Genomic DNA, 18852 nt, shown 5'->3' on the forward strand with positions numbered 1-18852 from the left:
AAGTTTATGGTTTACCAGTGCTGGTGCATGGGTGTCTTTCTCCTTCAACAGCTACATGGCATCTCCCTGACTCTGCCTTCTTTCCTCCTCTATCTGCTTGGAATTTCTGCCTTGCTCTATTCTGCTAAGCCACTGGACAAAACAGTTTTATTCATTAACCAATAAAAGCAACATATATACAGGACTTCCCACACCACTTCCCCCTTTCTGTTCAAATAAAAAGGAAGGTTTTAACTTTAACATACTAAAATTACATATAACAAAACAGGTATCAAGCAAGGATTACAGTTATATTTATATCTACTTTACCTTTTGTTATAACTAAGGAAAACTGTAATTGTAACTATCTTTTCTTCAACTCCATCAAAAATTCTAGAAGGATATAATAATACCCAAGTAAACAGGAAGTGCATTGTAAGAAACTTCCACAACTCTAGAATTGACAGAGACATCTCACTGCCTGGACCATCACCCAAAGTTCTTCTGTAACATTGCAGGCACCCATCTTCAGCCTACAGGCCCAAGGTATCAGTCAGACTTTTCAGTGAAGCAGGAAATGTGAAGATCTGCTCTGCCTTATACTAGAAAAGCTCATCAGTTGTGCTTTTCTGTGTCCTGTAAAAATGTCTGGCAGTTTCTTTCATGAAGTAGGAACCCTAAAGGACTGACTCACCTTCTTTAGGCATTAAGCAGTCTAGGCAAGAACAGTTTCTTGCCAAAATGTCTAACAAACTCCATAAGGAGCATCTTTGGTTTTTTTTGTTTGTTTGTTTTTCGAGACAGGGTTTCTCTGCAGCTTTAGAGCCTGTCCTGGAGCTAGCTCTTGTAGATCAGGCTGGCCTCGAACTCACAGAGATCCGCCTGCCTCTGCCTCCCGAGTGCTGGGATTAAAGGCGTGCGCCACTACTGCCCGGCATAAGGAGCATCTTTGATGCCCATCCCCTTGAAGTAGATTGGTGCTGCCAGGAGCAGGTGAGACTCTTTGTCATGAAAAGTCCTAAGTTTTTAAAACATTTTAAATGCCATATTCTGTTTAGTCTTAGAAAGATTTGAAGAATACCTATCTAACTGAAATATATCTCTATATATCTAGAAAACCTAACTAGCATGACTACAAGTTTGACTATTATAGTTGATTATCTATTAACTTATATTTCTTAATTATATATTACATTTTTAAATGAGTTGCACAAACACAATACCTTAATCAAGAGCATAAACATATATAATAAAATTGATCTTAAATTTGTATCAATAAACCAAGATCCATACCAATGTAAAGTATTTATCTCTATAGCATAACCCCCTTTAAATGAAAACAAACATTTATAAACAATATTTGGGAATTTGGGTGTAGTTCTCTCCAAACTACTTCCTGATTTTTGTTGGGCAAAGTATTTTGGGGGTTTTACACAGACCATTCAGGGGCTCTTGGTCCATCAAACCACATTAGCCTGGAAGGAATCTACAGATTCTCATTCACTGTGGAAATAAAAGCAGAACCTCTTTTCCAAAGCAACATATCCTTAGACCCAAATTTTGAACTCAAGATATCTTTAACATATATATATATATATATATATATATATCTTAGCAGCCTGTACAATGAAATGTCTCTCTGTACTTAGCTCATTCACAGTCAAAAAATTCAAAGAAAACACAATAGTATACATAATCCAGACTCTGTGTATATTCCATTTTTATGTGGCTTATTTTTCTTTACTTCTTTTTTTTTTTTAAAGATTTATTTATTTATTATGTATACAACATTCTGCCTTGATGTATGCCTGCACGCCAGAAGAGGGTGCCAGATCTCAGTACAGATGGTTGTGAGCCACCATGTGGTTGCTGGGAATTGAACTCAGGACCTCTGGAAGAGCAGCCAGTGCTCTTAACCTCTGAGCCATCTCTCCAGCCCCTTTTCTTTACTTCTTTAATCTATGACTGTCTGTACTCTGTCTCTTTAAAGACTTTATTTTACTTTTTAAATGATTTACTTCTTTTTATATCTCTGTATACTCTTTTGCTTCTCTCTCCCAAGCCTATGTACATTTTAAAAACACGCTGTGTCTCATTCAGAGGTCTTTTATGTTGGAATCTGCCCTATGGTGTGTCTGCAATCCAGGACCACTTCTTAAAATGCTAGGCAGCATGACTAGGACTAAGGCTGCTTTGCCTTACGGCTCTGCCCAGCCCAACATGGCAGAGGCAGGTTGAGCCGTGCTCACAGCCCCACTTCCAGGCACACAGCGGGTCTGTGTTGCCATTAAGCAAGCTGCAGCACTCTGCTCACAAACCCCATTCAAATGCTTGGCCTCCTGAAAGAGCCAGAGTTCACGCTGGCAGCACCAACCAGGAAGTCACCATTACTTAAAGAAGCTGTGTGGTTTTTTGCTGCTAATGCTGAATCAGAAAGACCTCTATTAAAGGAGCCACAGCACCCCTGCTTGCTGCCAGCAAAGAGAGCCCATCCAAAAAAAAAAAAAAAAAAAAGACGGCTACTAAGAAGCTGTGCTTAACTCTGTTCTTTTGTGTCTACAATTTCTTTCCAAGTTTTCTCAGGTTTTACATGGATATAGTCAGTCCTATACCCAGACACAAAATAATCACACTGAAACTATATCAATTGCAATACTGTTTGACCAATAGCTTAAACATATTTCTAATGATCTTAAATCAACCCATTTCTATTATTCTGTATTTTACCACGATGTGTTTGGTTTACCGGTACCAGCACGCAGGTGTCTTTCTCCTCCAGCAGCTACATGGCCTTTCCCTGACTCCACCTTCTTTCCTCCTCTATCTGCTTGGATTTCCTACCTTACTCTATTCTGCTAAGCCACTGGATGTAACAACTTTATTCATTAAACAATAAAAGCAAATGCAGAAGGACTTTCCATACCATAGTTGTATAGCATGTATTTAATGTTACTGATTGTACAATAGGATAATGAAATGACTATATATATATATATATATATATATATATATGAAAGTCACATTTTGCTGTCATTACAATGGCCTTGTATATTTATAATAATTGTACACATCATCTTAACAACCTCTGAAGCTGCATCTCAAAGGGTTGCTGTCTCAGTCAGTGGTCGCACTGCTGGTAACAAAATACCTAGCAAGCACATTAAGAGTTTATTTTAGTTCATAGTTTGAGAGTGTTCATCATAGTACAGAAGTCATGATAGCCAGAATTTAAAGCAGCCAGTCCAGTTTATCCAAAGTAAGAAGCAGAGAACAATGAGTACTCACATTCAACTTATTTTCTCCGTTTTATTTGTCTAGGATCCCAGCCCAGAGAATGGTGCTACCCATAGTTCAGGTGGCTCTTCTCGTGTCATTATGTAGATTAACCTAATCTAGATAATCCCTCATGGACACATTCAGAGGCTAGCCCAATATAGATCATCTTTCATAGACACATCCAGAGGTTAACCTAATATAAATAATCCTTCATAGACATGTCCAGAGGCTAACCTAGTATAAATAATACCTCATAGACATGTCCAGAGGCTAACCTAGTATAAATAATACCTCATAGACATGTCCAGAGGCTAACCTAGTATAAATAATACCTCATAGACATGTCCAGAGGCTAACCTAGTATAAATAATACCTCATAGACATGTCCAGAGGCTAACCTAGTATAAATAATACCTCATAGACATGTCCAGAGGCTAACCTAGTATAAATAATACCTCATAGACATGTCCAGAGGTTAATCTAGTATAAATAATACCTCATAGACATGTCCAGAGGTTAACCCAATGTAGATAATCCCTCATAGACATGTCCAGAGGCTAACCCAATGTAGATAATCCCTCATAGACATGTCCAGGGGCTAACCTGTGGACATTACCTATCCTAGGTAATTCTAGGCTCTGTCCAGTTGACAATGCTAACCATCACAGTTGCTAAAGAACCTTTTCTTTCTTCTTCTTCTTCTTCTTCTTCTTCTTCTTCTTCTTCTTCTTCTTCTTCTTCTTCTTCTTCTTCTTCTTCTTCTTCTTCTTCTGGTAAATGACATCAAAAGGTGGTTCCTGGTGTGCATTCACCTACACTTACAGTGGATACAGTAAATCCATGGTCCCAAGTGTGGCACAGGGGAGTTGAGGGTCTCGTTTATTAGACTCCCAGAAAACTGCAGGGTTACAGCTGGGAAAGGAGCAAGGCCACAGCCATAAGACACTGAGGCTTTGAGCATGGCCTATTGGGATTTTAACATTTTTATCTGAAATATCTCTGTATAAAGAGAAAATTGCTGTTGTCATGGTGAATGCTTTTAAATACCAGCACTCAGAATAAGGGAGCTCTCTGGAAGCTGGAGCCAGTAGGAGGTACATACTGAGGCCTTATCTCAAAAAACTAACAAACAAAAATCGAAATTGGCTGAACAAACAATAGCTTAGGAGAAAAGATATGGAGTCTGTGATGACCACCTCCAGCAAAGGTAGATTTAAACAAGTCAGTAATACTCGTAAAAGAAACGTGTACAGGGGCTGGAGAGATGGCTCAGAGGTTAAGAGCATTGCCTGCTCTTCTAAAGGTCCTGAGTTCAATTCCCAGCAACCACATGGTGGCTCACAACCATCTGTAATGGGGTCTGGTGCCCTCTTCTGGCCTACAGGCATACACACAGACAGAATACTGTATACATAATAAATAAATAAATATTAAAAAGAGAAACATGTACAATGAGGCAACTCATGAGTATCTAACTTGTGCCAAGTTTTTAAAAGTATAAATAAGAGCTGGAAAGACAGTTCAATGGTTAAGAGCAACTATTGCTGTTGCAGAGGGCCAGGGTTTGATTCCCAGCACCCAAACCACATTGAACAACTCAAAATTACCCGTACTCCAGCTCCACGGGATCTGATGCTGTCTTCTGGCCTCTGAGGGCACGTGCAGGCATGTACACATACCAACCCCCCCACACATACAAATGTCCACAAAAATAAAATAAACAGAATATGGAGCTATGCCTCAATGGCCAAGAGCACTTACTGTTCTTCCAGAGCATCTAAGCTCTGTTTCTAACACCCACACTGGGATGCTCACAAATGCTTGTAACTCTGCTTCCAGGGGGATCAAACACCCTCTTCTGGCCTTCACAGGCTCCTGTGCTCACACAGTGTAAAACAGAGAGGCAAACACATACTTTAAAATAAAAATAAATATCTAAAGAAATAAGTGAAACAATAAATAAACAATAGCATGGCAAGGGGAGGACATGCAGCAGAATTCTGTCTCGGTGCTTCCAGGGAATAAGTCTTTCATGTGGCTCTCAGCTTGTTCTGAGCTTCATGGGTTAGGAATTTTCTATAATGAACTTTTTAAAAAAAATCTTTGCAGACCCTCAGCTTAGGATTTTTGTATGTGTAACTTTTCTATTGCTTTTCTTTTCTTTCAGAGGCCGCAGTGGGCATCACTGGGCCCCGATGCTTTGGGCCTATGGCACCACAGTGCACCATGATAGGAACATGTGGGAAGGACTGTTCACTTCATGGCTGGGAAGGTGTCTTCATTCAGGTTTCTATTGCTGTGAGGAGACACCATGACTATGACAACTCTTATAAAGGAAACATTTAATTGGGGTGGCTCCCTTACAGTTTCAGGGGTTCAGTCCACTACCATCATGGCAGGGAGTAAGGTGGCAGGCAGGTAGGCATGTGTGATGTTGGAGCTGAGAGTCCTTACATCTCGATAGGTAGGCAACAGGAAGGGGACTGACTGACACTCTGCGTGATATCCTGCGCATAGGAAACCTCAAAGCTCACCAGTGCCACTCCCGATGAGACTATGGGGTCCAATTACATTCAAACTACAACAGATGGAAAGAGTGACAGAATGGGACTGGGGTCTCACTATCCCCTTAAAGGGCACTCCCAATGGCTGAACAGCAAGCGGTACAGCTTAGCTGGAGAGGTATCCTGGCAGTCTGGAGCTAAGAAATACCACAAAGTCACACAGCACAGCAAGCCTCACACAAGGATTGGGAAGGGAAACCCAGGAAGGTGGCTGCCTCTGCCTCGGGGAGAAGCAGCAGAGAACTGGGCAGTATACACGGGGTTTCTTTGCTGTAGGGTGGGGCTTTCCAGGATGGCCTGATTTGGGGGCAAGCTCAGGAATTGGTGAGATTTTTTTTTTCTTGTAGGGTAGGGCCTGGCCACTCTGCTATCTTGGGACTAGGAAGGCAGTTACAATCCTTTGGACCCTTGGGAAGTGGGTGGGGAGGGGGCCTGGCCACTTGCATGCCTTGAGAGTTTATAAAATTTACGAAATCTGCCCATGGTCCGTTTCCCTGCCGCTTGAGTTGGCATGAAAAGCCAACACTAATGTCCTTCTGTTAAACCTCACTTCCAAAGTAAAGCAGGGTTTTTTGTTTTGTTTTTCTTGTTTTTTAGAGACAGGGTTTCTCTAAGTATCTCTGGATATCCTGGAACTCACTCTGTAGACAAGGCTGGCCTCGAACTCACAGAGATCCACCTGCCTCGGCCTCCCTAATGCTGGGATTAAAGGCATGTGCCACCATGGCTCTGCATAAACAGGGTTTTATTTATTTTATTATTTATTTACCTATTTATTTTGGTTTTTCAAGACAGGGTTTCTCTGTAGCTTTGGAGCCTGTCCTGGAACTCACTCTGTAGACCAGGCTGGCCTCAAACTCACAGAGATCTGCCTGCCTCTGCCTCCTGAGTGCCGGAATTAAAGGTGTCTGTGTCCTTTGACAATTTTAATGAGATGTTTGTTAGAGTTGAAAGAAATCTCTATATTATAGATGGGGTCTCATGTATCCCAACCTGGTCTTAACTTGCCAAATAGCCAAGGATAACCTTGAACTTCTGACCCTCTTACCTCTACCTCGAGAATGCTGGGATTACCGGATTGTGCTACCACTCCTAGTTTAATGCAGTTCTGGCTCTAGCACAGACGAGGAACGGAAGACTCAGGGGTTGAGTAATTTGTAACCACATCACTGCTTAAACGGTAGAACTGGGTTGCTCTTCTGACTCTAAACTACAGATTCACCTAAATTATGTTATATCCGCTGCAGGCTGGCTTGCTTAGACCCTGTCCTTTCATTTTCATCAACTGAACACTTTAAGTCACTTTGGAAAGCAGGTTGAGCTAAGCGCATGCGGTCCTTCCTCTTTGCAGGATTGGACGCTTTGCGTCTCTTTTGGCCCCAGGGACTCGCCGTCGTCCGGCTGCGGCGTTCGCGGGTTGAGACGATGGCGACTGGGACGCCGGATTCGCAAGCACGATTTGGTCAGTCGGTGAAGGGGCTTCTCACCGAGAAGGTGAACACCTGTGGGACCGACGTGATCGCGCTCACCAAGCAGGTGCTGAAAGGCTCGCGGAGCTCGGAGGTGAGCGCGGCTCCGAGGGGAGCGGGGCGTGGCCTCCCCGGTCCAGGGCTCCCGGCGTCCGCTCGGGAGGGGCGGCGCATTGCATCCTGGGAGAGTGGGCTTTGGTCGGCACCCGTGGCGGGCGACTGGTTGCTTTTCTTTAGTTTAGGTGAGCGCTTCTAGCTGGAAGAGGCGATGTGATGAGAACTTGTGCTCCAGAAAGGGGAGAGGCACAGCCGCTCCTACTCGGTGCCCGGTTGTTCTCTAGTGGATGCCAGTTCCCTTTCGAAACTCAGCTTGGTGTTGCTCTCAGCTTCTAAGATTCCTTTCGGTCCTTTGTCTGTGGTCTATTCTTCTGGCCATGTTCTTCATTGTTTTCAGAATAGCTTTCCCCATTGCCCTGCTCTTCCCCCGCTTCACCCTCGTCCATCAGATTCAGTGAATGGAATGATTTGATGACGTGTACACTTTCCGTCGGCTGCGTGAACCACCACACTTGACTCCCCAGTCCTTGAGTTCTAGGGATCAAACTCAGGTCCTTGTTCTTACAAGGCAAGCACTTTACTGAGCTCTGTCTTCGGCCGCTCAGCTATATAACTTAAGGAGATAATGTGGGAGGTGATGAAATGGGTGGGGGGACAGTGAGCACACTGTAATTATAAGTTAATTATACGCGAGTCAGTGATAAAAACTAAGGAGAAAAGTTAGTGAAATCTAGAAAGATTCTGTACTGATTGTTTTTGTGATCTTTCTTGCTAACAAGGTAAACCTGGAAGTGTTAAATGGTGTGTTACCGAGAAAGCGCTGCAAGTGTAAGTGAGTTGGGAAAAGCCTTGGCTCATGTGTAGCTTTGGCTGTCTTGGAAGTCATTCTGTAGACCAGGCTGGCCTCAGACTCACAGAAATCTGTCTGCCTCTGCCTCCCCAGTATCGGGATTAAAGGTGTGCACCACCACCACCACCAGCAGAGACCACGTCTTAAACAAATGCAGAGTCTTACCTCTGTGAGTTCAACGCCAGTCTGCTCTATGGCGTGTGTTCTAAGACTGCCAAAGCTACAGAGAAACCCTGTCTCACACAAACAAAAACCCAACCAAAAAACAAAGTAAATGCAGAGAGCAAGTGAGGAACGATAACCTGATGTCAACCCTCCCTACACACACGCACATGCACACACACACCATACACACACACCAACACCAACATGTAACAAAACTTGTACAAGCATCAAGACTCTACGTGTCGTCACAAAGATGCCCTAGGTTGCAGACTCGCATCAGCGTTTGGGTCATTGCTCACAGTGGCACAGAACAGGAACAGCCTCCAAGTCTGTGGGCTGAGACCTGACGGATGTCCTAGTCTGTCTGTGTGGTGTAGGGTGATATTTGGGGGTTGTGAAAGAGTGGTTAGGAGATTCTCTCGCGTGGTGTGAATGTGAGTGGCTTTATAGGCTCATGTGGTTTGAATGTTTCGTGGTTTGGTTAGGAAGGATTTGGAGGTGTGGCCTTGCTGGAGGAGGCCTGCCACTGGGGATGGGCTTTGAGGTTTTAAAAGCTCATGTCAGGCCCACCTCTACCTTGAACTTGTGAATAAGATATAAGCTCTCAGCTTCTGCTTGCACCAAACCTGCTTGCTGCCATGCTCCCTGCCATCATGATGGTCATGGGCTCATTCTCTGAAATGTTAAGCAAACCCCCAACTAAATGCTTTTATGAATTGCCTTGGTTATGTGTCTCTTCACAGCAATAGAAAAGTAAGATATCGCCGGGCGGTGGTGGCGCACGCCTTTAATCCCAGCACTCGGGAGGCAGAGGCAGGCGGATCTCTGTGAGTTCGAGACCAGCCTGGTCTACAAGAGCTAGCTCCAGGTCAGGCTCTAAAGCCACAGAGAAACCCTGTCTCGAAAAAAACCAAAAAAAAAAAAAAGTAAGATATCTTTCTCTCTCAAATATCCAGTGATATATGTGTGTGTGTGTGTATGTGTGTGTGTATACATATATATGTATGTGTAAATATGTATTGTATATTGGATATATCACTGATATGTAGGTAGATCCATTTATCTCAGGGTTCTAGTGTAAAGTGGAGAATTACAAGGTATGGGGCAGAACCTAAATAAGTTGTAATAAAGAAGATGGGAGTAGGGGTACAAGTGGCCTTTGGTGTCTTTGAGCGTCTCTGGCACTTATTCAGCCAACTGCAGACTGGAAATGTAGTCATTGTCTCTATCTGTACTGAAACATGTGTAGTGTTTTTATTGTTCCCTAGATACGGTATAAGTTATATAGCATTTTCATTGTATTAGGTAATACATGTAATTTAAAATCTGGGCGTGGTGTCACATAACTGTGATTCCAGCACTTGCAAGGTGGAGGCAGGAGATCAGAAGTTCAAGTTCATCCTTAGTTACCCAGCAAGTCTGAGTCTAGACTGAGCTATAAGAGACCCTGTTTACAAAAACAAGGCATGGGACTGAGGAGAGGGCTCCGTGGGCAAGACTGCTTGCTCTGCAGATGTGAGGGCCTGAGTTTCCGTTCCTAGCAACATCAAAAGCCCGGCCTGACGGTGCAAGCTTGCAATCCCAGCATTAGAGATGTAGACAGGTAGATACTGAGATCACGCTAGCCAGCCAGCCTAGCCAAAACAGTGAGCCTCCGGTTCCATGCAAGACCCTGTCTTAAGTCCATAAGACAGAGATGATAGAGGGAACATATCAAGTCTTTCCCCTTTAATATACCTGTGTGTGAATCTGTGTGTGCGCGCGCGCACACATACACACATGCACACACACAGTACAGACACACACACACAGTACAGACACAGCAGAAACAATAGACTTGATAGAGCACTTGGGAGACAGAGGCAGGTGAGTCTCTGAGTTTGAGGCCAGTCTGGTCTGCATGGTGAGTTCCAGGACAGCCAGGGCTTCATAGAGAGACCCTGTCTGAAAACCAGCAAAAGCAACAACAACAAAAACAAAACAAAAAAGCCCACCAAAAAATGTAAAAAGTAATCAAGAGAGATTCAGACGTTTGAAAGGATGTGTAGGTAATATGCAAGCACCATCTTATGTAATGGACTTGGGCATCTACAGATATCAGGACTAGAAAGAAAGCTCAAACTAGTAAAATGGCCGCACATGGGAGAGAACAGGGCAGGAAGGGGCAGAGGTGGAAGGCTTACTTCATTGTTCAAACTTTAGAAGCACATGAGATTTATTCATTTTAAATTTTAAAAAGAATGAACTTCAGCAATGCTGATGTTCCTGGTTAATTTGGAGTCATCAGCTGCTAGAATTTTCCTAGCCAGTGTGAACAGGGAGGGTTTGATGTGTCGGTGGGACATAACTGCCTCTACAGAGTTAGGGTGACATGCCAGGGCCAGAAAGCTGCAAGAGGCCTGATCTCTGCTCACTTCTCACATAGCTTTAGCTTTGCCTGAGCTCGGGTCATGGGGCTGAATCTGAGCTCACCATTTCTCTATACGGCTCAGACCCCACTGAACTCAAAAGCTGGCCTCTACATTTCCTCTTGCTTCTCTTTCTTAGCTCTGTCTGGCCAGCTTTTGAATAGTGGTGACAGCAGTGGTGGCTGCTACTTCTTTCTCCTCCTCCACCTCCTCTTCTTCCTTCTCCTTTTCTCTTTTCTTCTCCTCCTCCTTCTCCTCTGTTTCCTCTCCTCCCTCTTCCTCTGTTTCTTTTTGTTCTCCCCCTCCCCTCCGTCCTTCCCCTTTTCTCCTTTCTTTCTTCTTTTGCGGTATTGAGGATTAAACTTGGGGCCTTATCACTCCAGAAATTCACTCACCACTCCAGGACACCCCAGCCCTTGAGCTTCTTCCCATGCCTTTTCCTCCCCCCTTTCTCTCATTGCACCCCAGATTCTTTTGTGGGAAGTGTGAGACAGGGTTTCTCTGTGTAGCCCTGCCTGTCCTGGAACTCACTTTATAGAGCAGGCTGGCCTCAAACGCAGAGTTCCACCTCCTCTTTCTCCCAAGTGCTGGGATTAAAGTTGTGGGCACCACTGCCACCTGGCTGACCTGCAGACTTTTAAGTCTGCCATCTTTTTATTCTTTTTTCTTATTCTTTGAAACAGGATCTCACGGAGCTCAGGCTAGTACAGAGCTCACGGTATGGCTGGAGGTGACATTAAACTTTAGGTCCTTCTGCTTCTACTCTAGCATGCTGGGATTTCAGGTGTGTGCAACCATGCCCAGTTTACACACGGTGCTGGGTATTGAAACCAGGGTCTCATGCACCTGAGGCAGGCAATCTACCCACGAAACTATAGCCTCAGCCCAAGTCTGTTTTAGATTTATATAATTTTATGTGTATGAGTGTTTTGTTTGTGTGTATGTATGTGCCTGGTGCCTGCAGAGGTCAGAAGAGGGCATTGGATCCCTTGCCAGTGGAGTTATGGATGGTTGTGATATACCATGTGGGTGCTGGGAACAGAACCTGCTGTCCTCTGTAAGAGCAGCATGTATTCTTAGCTACGGAGCTGTCACCCCAGCTCCAGAAGTTAGTGGTCCAGCCAAAGCAGCTTTGCTGCCATCTCCTAGTACCCAAGGAGCAGGCTTTATGAAGAGCTCAGTAGTACTGGAGCCCTGATTCTGGAGGAGGCTGTGGGTGTGGAGCCTGTGCCACAACTGCCACTGTGCCGATGAGATGGGTTTTCTTTCTCAGTGCTGGGCATTGAACCAGATCTGCCAAGCTAAATCACCATCCATTTTTACATTTTCTTATTTTGAGACAGGGTCTCACTAAACTAGCCAACCATACTCTAGTCCAGGCAGGCCTGGAATTTGTGATCTTTCTGCCTTCGCTTTCCTAGCAGCTGAGATTACAAGCCTGCACGGCCAGGCCGGTCTCAGAGGTGGGGTTCATCATCACCGCTTCATTCTTGTCTTCCAGCTGCTGGGTCAGGCGGCTCGAAACATGGTTCTACAAGAAGATGCCATCTTGCACTCAGAAGATGTAAGAAACCGTTTCTTTTATGGTGTGGTTTGTATAACCATAGGGAAGTGGACTATTTGTTTCTCTCTCTGTTATGCAGAGTTTAAGGAAAATGGCAATAATAACAACACATCTTCAGTACCAGTGAGTATGCCCCAACCAGCAGTCACCGACTGCTCCTTATCCTCAGCCTGTGTACACTGCTTTTGTGCTTCATTCAGTACTTCTTCCCATGGAGGCGGGACTGGGGTGGAGGCGGAAGTGGGCTTGGAGGTGGGAGTGGGTGTGGAGGCGGACCTTGGGTGGAGGCAGGTGTTGGGTGGAGGCAGGTGTGGGGTGGAAGTGGGTAGAGCTGATCAAGGGGAAAGACACTGAGGCTTCAGGGACAGTTGGGGTGTGGGAGAGCGAGAGCCAGGGCCACTTGCTTTGGTCCTCCCTGTGTTAACTGGGAGCTCTACAAGGGAGGAACCCAGAGGCAGAGCTTGCCAGGACCATGCTACCAGTTTGTGGTCCCTGGGAGACACTCTATCAGTATCTGTCCACGCTGTGCCCATTGTGTTTCCTCCCTTGGAGAATGGAGTGTGATGGTAACTGGCACTCCTGCATATAACACAGCACCAGCAAAATCATTCCGGTTTTGAAATACACAGACAGTGCCTTCATTGTAATGATGAAGAAAAGTACAATTGAATTTGCCTTTTGTTGTATTTTTTCTTGTCTTATATTTTATGTGGTCGATAGGATGCTTGCATACCCTTTGGAATTGTATGGCAGAAAATTCAAGTCCCAGTAGCTAATGTTAGAACTGTCTTTTAGGTGTGCACATATTAAAATATGTGGTTTTCATCTCCACGTAATTATACTTTAAGTATTCATTCTGCCTGTGTGATCTGTTGATGACAACTTCTATTGGTTCACTGGGTCTCCCTATTTTTTTCCTTTTTTCCCCTCCTGACTTAGACAAGAAGCTATTCAGAAGAAGTAAGTGACCTCAGAGGTGGTGGGTGGGGCCAACTGAAGCATGCTGGGAGTGACACCTCAGAGGTGGTGGGTGGGGCCTACTGAAACATGCTGGGAGTGACACCTCAGAGGTGGTGGGTGGGGCCTACTGAAGCATTGCTGGGAGTGATACTGCCTTCTCAGGGATCAGTGTCAAACTGGTTGATATGTGCTTTAAATGACCATGCTTTGGATTGCCTGTTTAGAATGTAAAGAACACAGTGTGTTTTAAAGGTGTACAGGAACTGGATTCACTGCTTATTAAGTTCTAGAAGTTACAGGGTACAGAGGTCACACTTAGGAGTAGAGATCCGTTTATACTGGTGATAATATTCATAAATAGAGCAAACATACTAAAGTCATTAAGTAGTCTCATTTTTATTAACTGTATTAAGTTTTTGTGAAGCTTTTATCTTTTTAATTTAAGGTCTCTCACTATGTAGTCCAGGCTAAACTGCACTCCCAATCCCGTCTCTGCTTCCTGAGTGGTGGGTTCCAGGTGTGTGCCACCATGCCCGTCTGTGAAACCTTCTCATGGTTTACTTTTCTCCCCAACCTTGAGATGGAATCTTACTGTTTCCATGATGGCCTCACACTCTTGGATTCAAGTGACCCTCCCCTGCCTTAGCCTCCCAGGTAACTGGGACAAACAGTTGTGCCCCAGTGCCATGCCAAACCCAGTTTAAACGCTTCTGAGGTCAAGTGGACTGATGTAAATTTTGACTTAGATGTAACAAGACTGATGCATTAAAGGATAGATCATACAAAGAAAGCCCTTCCTGCTCACTTCAGACGACCTTTTCTCTGTTTGACTTCTAGTGTTGAACAGTCACCTGACCTGCAGGACCAGTTGAGTCATTTACTGAAGTAGCACGCTAGAACAGGAATTGGCTGCTTTGCCCCATGCTGAGGAGGACCTCTCTTACATAGTCATCACACTGTGTGCTTGGTTTCCATTTTCTTCTCCAAAAATTCACCTGGAAGAGATTTGTGAAGAGGAGCCAGGTGACTGAACTTGGAATCACTTCTTTTGGTTTTTTTTTTTGAGACGGTTTCTCTGTGTAGCCCTGCCTTTTTTGGAACTCACTTTGTAGGCCAGGCTGGTCTGGAACTCAGAGATTCGTCTGCCTCTGCCACCCAAGTGCTGGGATTAAAGGTGTGTGCCACGACCATCTGGCCTTGGAATCACTTCTTAAATGATTAACCCATACTCTTATCAGATATTTAAGTTGTGTTTAATTTTCGTCATTAGCACTGAAAATAAAAGACACCTTAGCTTGCTAAACACTGTATGCTGTATTGTCTAGTGTGATCCTTAAGCACATCACTGTGCCGTAAGTTTTCTTTGCTTTGTTTTTGAAGGCAGAGTGTCCCTGTGTAGCCTGCTGGCTTTGAACACAATTCTACTGCTGCCTTTCAAGTGCTGGGATTACCGATTACCACATCTGGCCACTGAGTAATAGACAGTCAGTCTCAGATACTTGGGAGGCCAAGGGGGAAGTTTGGGGGATGAGGAGATGGGAAGTTGAGGCCGTCCAGGGCAATACAGTCCAAGAAGAAGAGACAGAGGGAGGGGCTCTTTTGTGAACATGTGAGAATGATTCATACTTTAAGACGTTCAATTGTTCATTCAAGAAATTTTCTTTAAGGGACACGACATGGATAATGGCAGACTCTTGCATGACAATCAGGCCAGTGGCAGCCTCTCTGGCCAGCTGCAGCCCTTGCCTTGGCCTTTGTTCCTGGCTCCTTTCTTTCTGTGACTCTTGATTAAGTGACCTTGGTTCATTTTGTAATTTTACAGCCACCCCATTCCCTTCACATTTGGAAGTAACCTACGCAAGTAGATCTTCTGATAATTAGGTAAGGTTACAAAATAAACTACATAGAGAGACCCAGTCTCAAACAAAACAAAAGTCTAAAAATATATAAAACCAGTAAGTAATTTTTATAGATTAGTTTGTTAAAGTGTCACCTCAACCACTGAAGTACAAATTAATAAATATATCACCGACTATGACATGTATAAAATGAATTAGATTTGAAAAGAGTTCTCTCTCAGCTTAATGCTAAAATTTTAGTCAATGTAAAAATGTCTGACTCCTTATAAAGATATGAAATTACAAAATTAGTATTTGAAAGAATGTATCCAGATCAGTTATGAGAAATAATCCACAAAGTGCTAAAAAAGCAGCAGTTAAAATGGCATTTGCTTGTGGTACCATTTCTGTGATTTCCACAAACTCTCAAAGAACAGACCCTTTCCCTATGCTCCCAGCATAGAAAACATGACCATTAGAAGCTGGTTCAATGGCTCAGAAGTTAGGAACACTTGCTACTTTTGGATAGGGCCCAGGTTCAGTTCCCAGCACCCACTTCAGACAGGTCACAGCTGTCTATCACTATAGCTTCAAGGGCTCTAATGTCCTCTTCTGGGCTCCACAGACATCTGCATTCACATATATGTGCTTGAACATGAATATACACATATTGATTTACATAATAAAAATAAATATTAAAAATCATTAAAATAATTCATTTGCTAAAGAAAATATGATTTTCATCTATAAATAAAAGGTATCAATTTATGGATATTGGTGTTTATTTTTATGTGTATAGATGTCTTGCTTGAATGTATGTCTATATACCATATGTGTGCAGTGCCTGAGGAGTCCACAAGTATTGGATCTCTTGGAGCTGGAGTTACAGTCAGTTGTAAGCCATCATGTGGGTTCTGGGAATCGAACTCAGATCCTCTGGAAGAGCAGCAAGTACCCTTAAGTGCTGAGCTATCTCTTCAGCCCTTAGGAATGCTGGCTACTTTTGAAAGTTCTACTCTGTTTTCTTTATTTTTATTTATTTATTTATTTATTTATTTTGTTTTTCGAGACAGGGTTTCCCTGTAGTTTCTAGAGCCTGTCCTGGAACTAGCTCTTGTAGACCAGGCTGGCCTCGAACTCAGAGATCCGCCTGCCTCTGCCTCCCGAGTGCTGGGATTAAAGGTGTGCGCCACCACCGCCCAGCTCTACTCTGTTTTCTAATTACAAAAGAATTCAGGGTAGCCAGGGCTATGTAGTAAAACATTATCTCAATTTATCTCTTCTATTTTTTGTTGTGTATGTGGGGATAGGGAACACATGTTGAGGTTAGAGGAGTAACTTTTTGTAGTAGGAGGCCACTAGTTCATTTCCCAGCCTCTCTTACCTGAAATAATCATACAAAAAACTATATTATTACTTTTTGGCCAACAGCTTAAGCATATTGCTAGCTAGCTCTTACATCTAGAATTAACCCATTTCCATTATTTTATATTTTACCACGAGTCTCGTGGTCTACCGGTAAGGTTCCAGCTCACAGCTTGTGTTTTTCCCCTCTGGCGGCTACATGGCATCTCAACTTATGTAAATCAGTTCTCTCCTTCCGTCATAAGGAGTCTGGTGGTCAAACTCAGGTCAACAGCCTTGGTTGCAAGGGCCCTTACCTGGTGAGCCATCTTGTCAGACAAAAGCTTTATATCTTGAAACACGACTCTGAGTACTTAACCAAAATCTGCCTTCCTGGTGTATCCTACAATTGCTAGCCCAATAGTTTTCCAAACAAATGTGTGGCAATATTCTGAAGATCTTCCTTGAAGATAAGGGAAGAAAACAGGAAATTTTGTATATAAGATCTTTTTTTTAATTTTAAAAATAATCAAGATGGCAGTTCTTATGCACATTTGTAATCCTAGCACCTGGGAGGTGGGGGCAGGAGGACCTGTAGTTCAGTGCTGACCTCAGCTACCTTGAGTTTGAGACCAGCTAAAGATCCTTTCTCAATTTTCCACCTCCTTAAAAAATTAATTTTGCTAATGTTTGATATAACTTGCTTGAAGAACTCAAATCGAATGCTTGCCCTTGAGAAGAGATGATACACAACACACAGGCTGTGCGTGTGGCTCAGTGCTGGTTCCCTTGCACACATGAGACCCAGGGATCAACCTTCAACTCTAGAAAACATCCCTGAAGCTTGAACACAACCAACTGTGCAGAAGAGGCACTGCCTGATTACTGGTCACCATCCAACCCAAAATCAGCCCAGTGCACCAGACACCGTGAGGGAAGAGTGGCAATAACTAAAGTTGAAAGTGGTTTGCTTATTTCGTTCATGTGGGTGTGGTCATTAAGTGGTTCTTGTAGAAGGAACGGCGGGGCCGTGTCCCGCCACCCGGCTAGCTTTACCCAAAATAATTACACGGAAACTGTATTCTTTTAAACACTGCCTGGCCCATTATCTGTAGCCTCTTATTGGTTAATTCTCACATCTTGCTTTAACCCATATTTAGTAATTTATATAGCACCACGAGGGGTGGCTTACCAGAAGAGATCTTAACCTGCGTCCATCTCGGAGAGGAGAAGCATGACAACTCACTATGGCAACTGCCTGAAGCGTCTCCCCAACTCTTTCCCAGAATTCTGTTCTGTCTACTCCGCCTACCTAATTTTCTGTTCTCTTAAAGGGCCATGGCAGTATCTTTATTAATAATGAAAGTAACACATAGACACTCCTCCATCAGGTTCTCGTGACTAAACCACAGACAAGATAGCACAGATGAAGATGAGTACATCCTCTCCCTGCCCTCTGCTGAAACAAAGCTGTCACCATAACAAGGAGAAAGTAACTCCTCGGTTCAAAGGGCTCATTTTATGGGCAGATGTTTTGTTCTCCTGAGAAGTGATGTTCAGGAGAGCTTTGCCACATAAGCGCTAAAAAGTACATGATGCCTATAAAAGTGGTCATTTCTTTACACACTCAATAGTTAGAAATGTCCCAATCTAAAAATATTCCAACAAGGTCTTTTTTTAATGACTTACTTTTTAAAAATGTTTACATTTATGGTTCTAAAGAGTGTGACGTATGTATTTATTGAATGCCAGCTATCCTTCAGGGACTATATTGTGTTCTTAGGAAACACTTTGGAGTGATTAATAATTAGCTCTGTGACCTTCAGCAGGTTTTTAATTTAACCAAGGAAAGTCAGAACAAGAATTCAAGGCAGGAACTTGAATTCCTTCCTAGCTAAAACTGTGGCTCTTCTCTTCTGTTCATGCCCAGCCAGCTTTCTTGTATAACACAGGTACACTTGCCTAGGGGATGGATGCCCCTTAAGGATTTATTTTTATTTTATGTGCATTGATGTTTTGCCTACACGTGTGTCTGTGAAGATGTCAGACCCCCTGGACACAGATAGCTGTGAGCCGCCATATGGGTGCTGGAATTGAACCCAGGTCCTTTGGAAGAGCAGCCAGTGCTCTTAACCACTGAGGCATCACTCCAGCCCTGGGGTGGTTTTTCAGCATTTATTTATGCATCTATGTATGCATGCTGTGTTCTGCCTGTGATGAGAGGACAATCTGCAGGAGTCGGTTCTCATGAGCATTACAGGGATGGAAGTGAGGTCCTCGGTCTTGGTGGCATTCACCCTTACCCATCAAGGCATCTCACTGCCACCCTATTAACTTCCAATAACAATTAATTGATAACCGGGAATTTGGAAACTTAC

General features: G+C 43.6%; 1 protein-coding gene and 1 long non-coding RNA gene across 2 annotated transcripts; one reads left to right on the top strand and one right to left on the bottom strand.

The window, feature by feature from the left end:
* Positions 1 to 3260: 3260 nt before the first annotated feature.
* Positions 3261 to 17726, bottom strand: LOC119811072. Its single transcript, XR_005284929.2, has 3 exons — positions 17667 to 17726; positions 5017 to 5130; positions 3261 to 4067 (listed from the first exon to the last, which is right to left on the bottom strand). It is a non-coding gene; the product is annotated as an uncharacterized LOC119811072 (long non-coding RNA).
* On the top strand, positions 7008 to 14599 carry Borcs7 (BLOC-1 related complex subunit 7). Its single transcript, XM_038324629.1, has 5 exons — positions 7008 to 7382; positions 12270 to 12332; positions 12412 to 12455; positions 13272 to 13292; positions 14130 to 14599. Exons 1-5 carry the CDS (start codon positions 7149 to 7151, stop codon positions 14179 to 14181), a joined length of 414 nt encoding a protein of 137 aa, XP_038180557.1. The 5' UTR covers positions 7008 to 7148; the 3' UTR covers positions 14182 to 14599.
* Positions 17727 to 18852: the final 1126 nt, after the last annotated feature.

This window comes from Arvicola amphibius, chromosome 1, assembly GCF_903992535.2.
Source record: "Arvicola amphibius chromosome 1, mArvAmp1.2, whole genome shotgun sequence".
Taxonomy (NCBI): domain Eukaryota; kingdom Metazoa; phylum Chordata; class Mammalia; order Rodentia; family Cricetidae; genus Arvicola; species Arvicola amphibius.

Bases quoted from the DNA above. Each gene is read 5' to 3' on its own strand.
- Borcs7 (XM_038324629.1), top strand. From the start codon at position 7,149: ATGCGGTCCTTCCTCTTTGCAGGATTGGACGCTTTGCGTCTCTTTTGG. The intron at 12,456-13,271 runs GTGAGTATGCCC...CTCCTGACTTAG, and splicing joins ACAACACATCTTCAGTACCA to ACAAGAAGCTATTCAGAAGA. The intron at 13,293-14,129 runs GTAAGTGACCTC...TTTGACTTCTAG, and splicing joins CAAGAAGCTATTCAGAAGAA to TGTTGAACAGTCACCTGACC.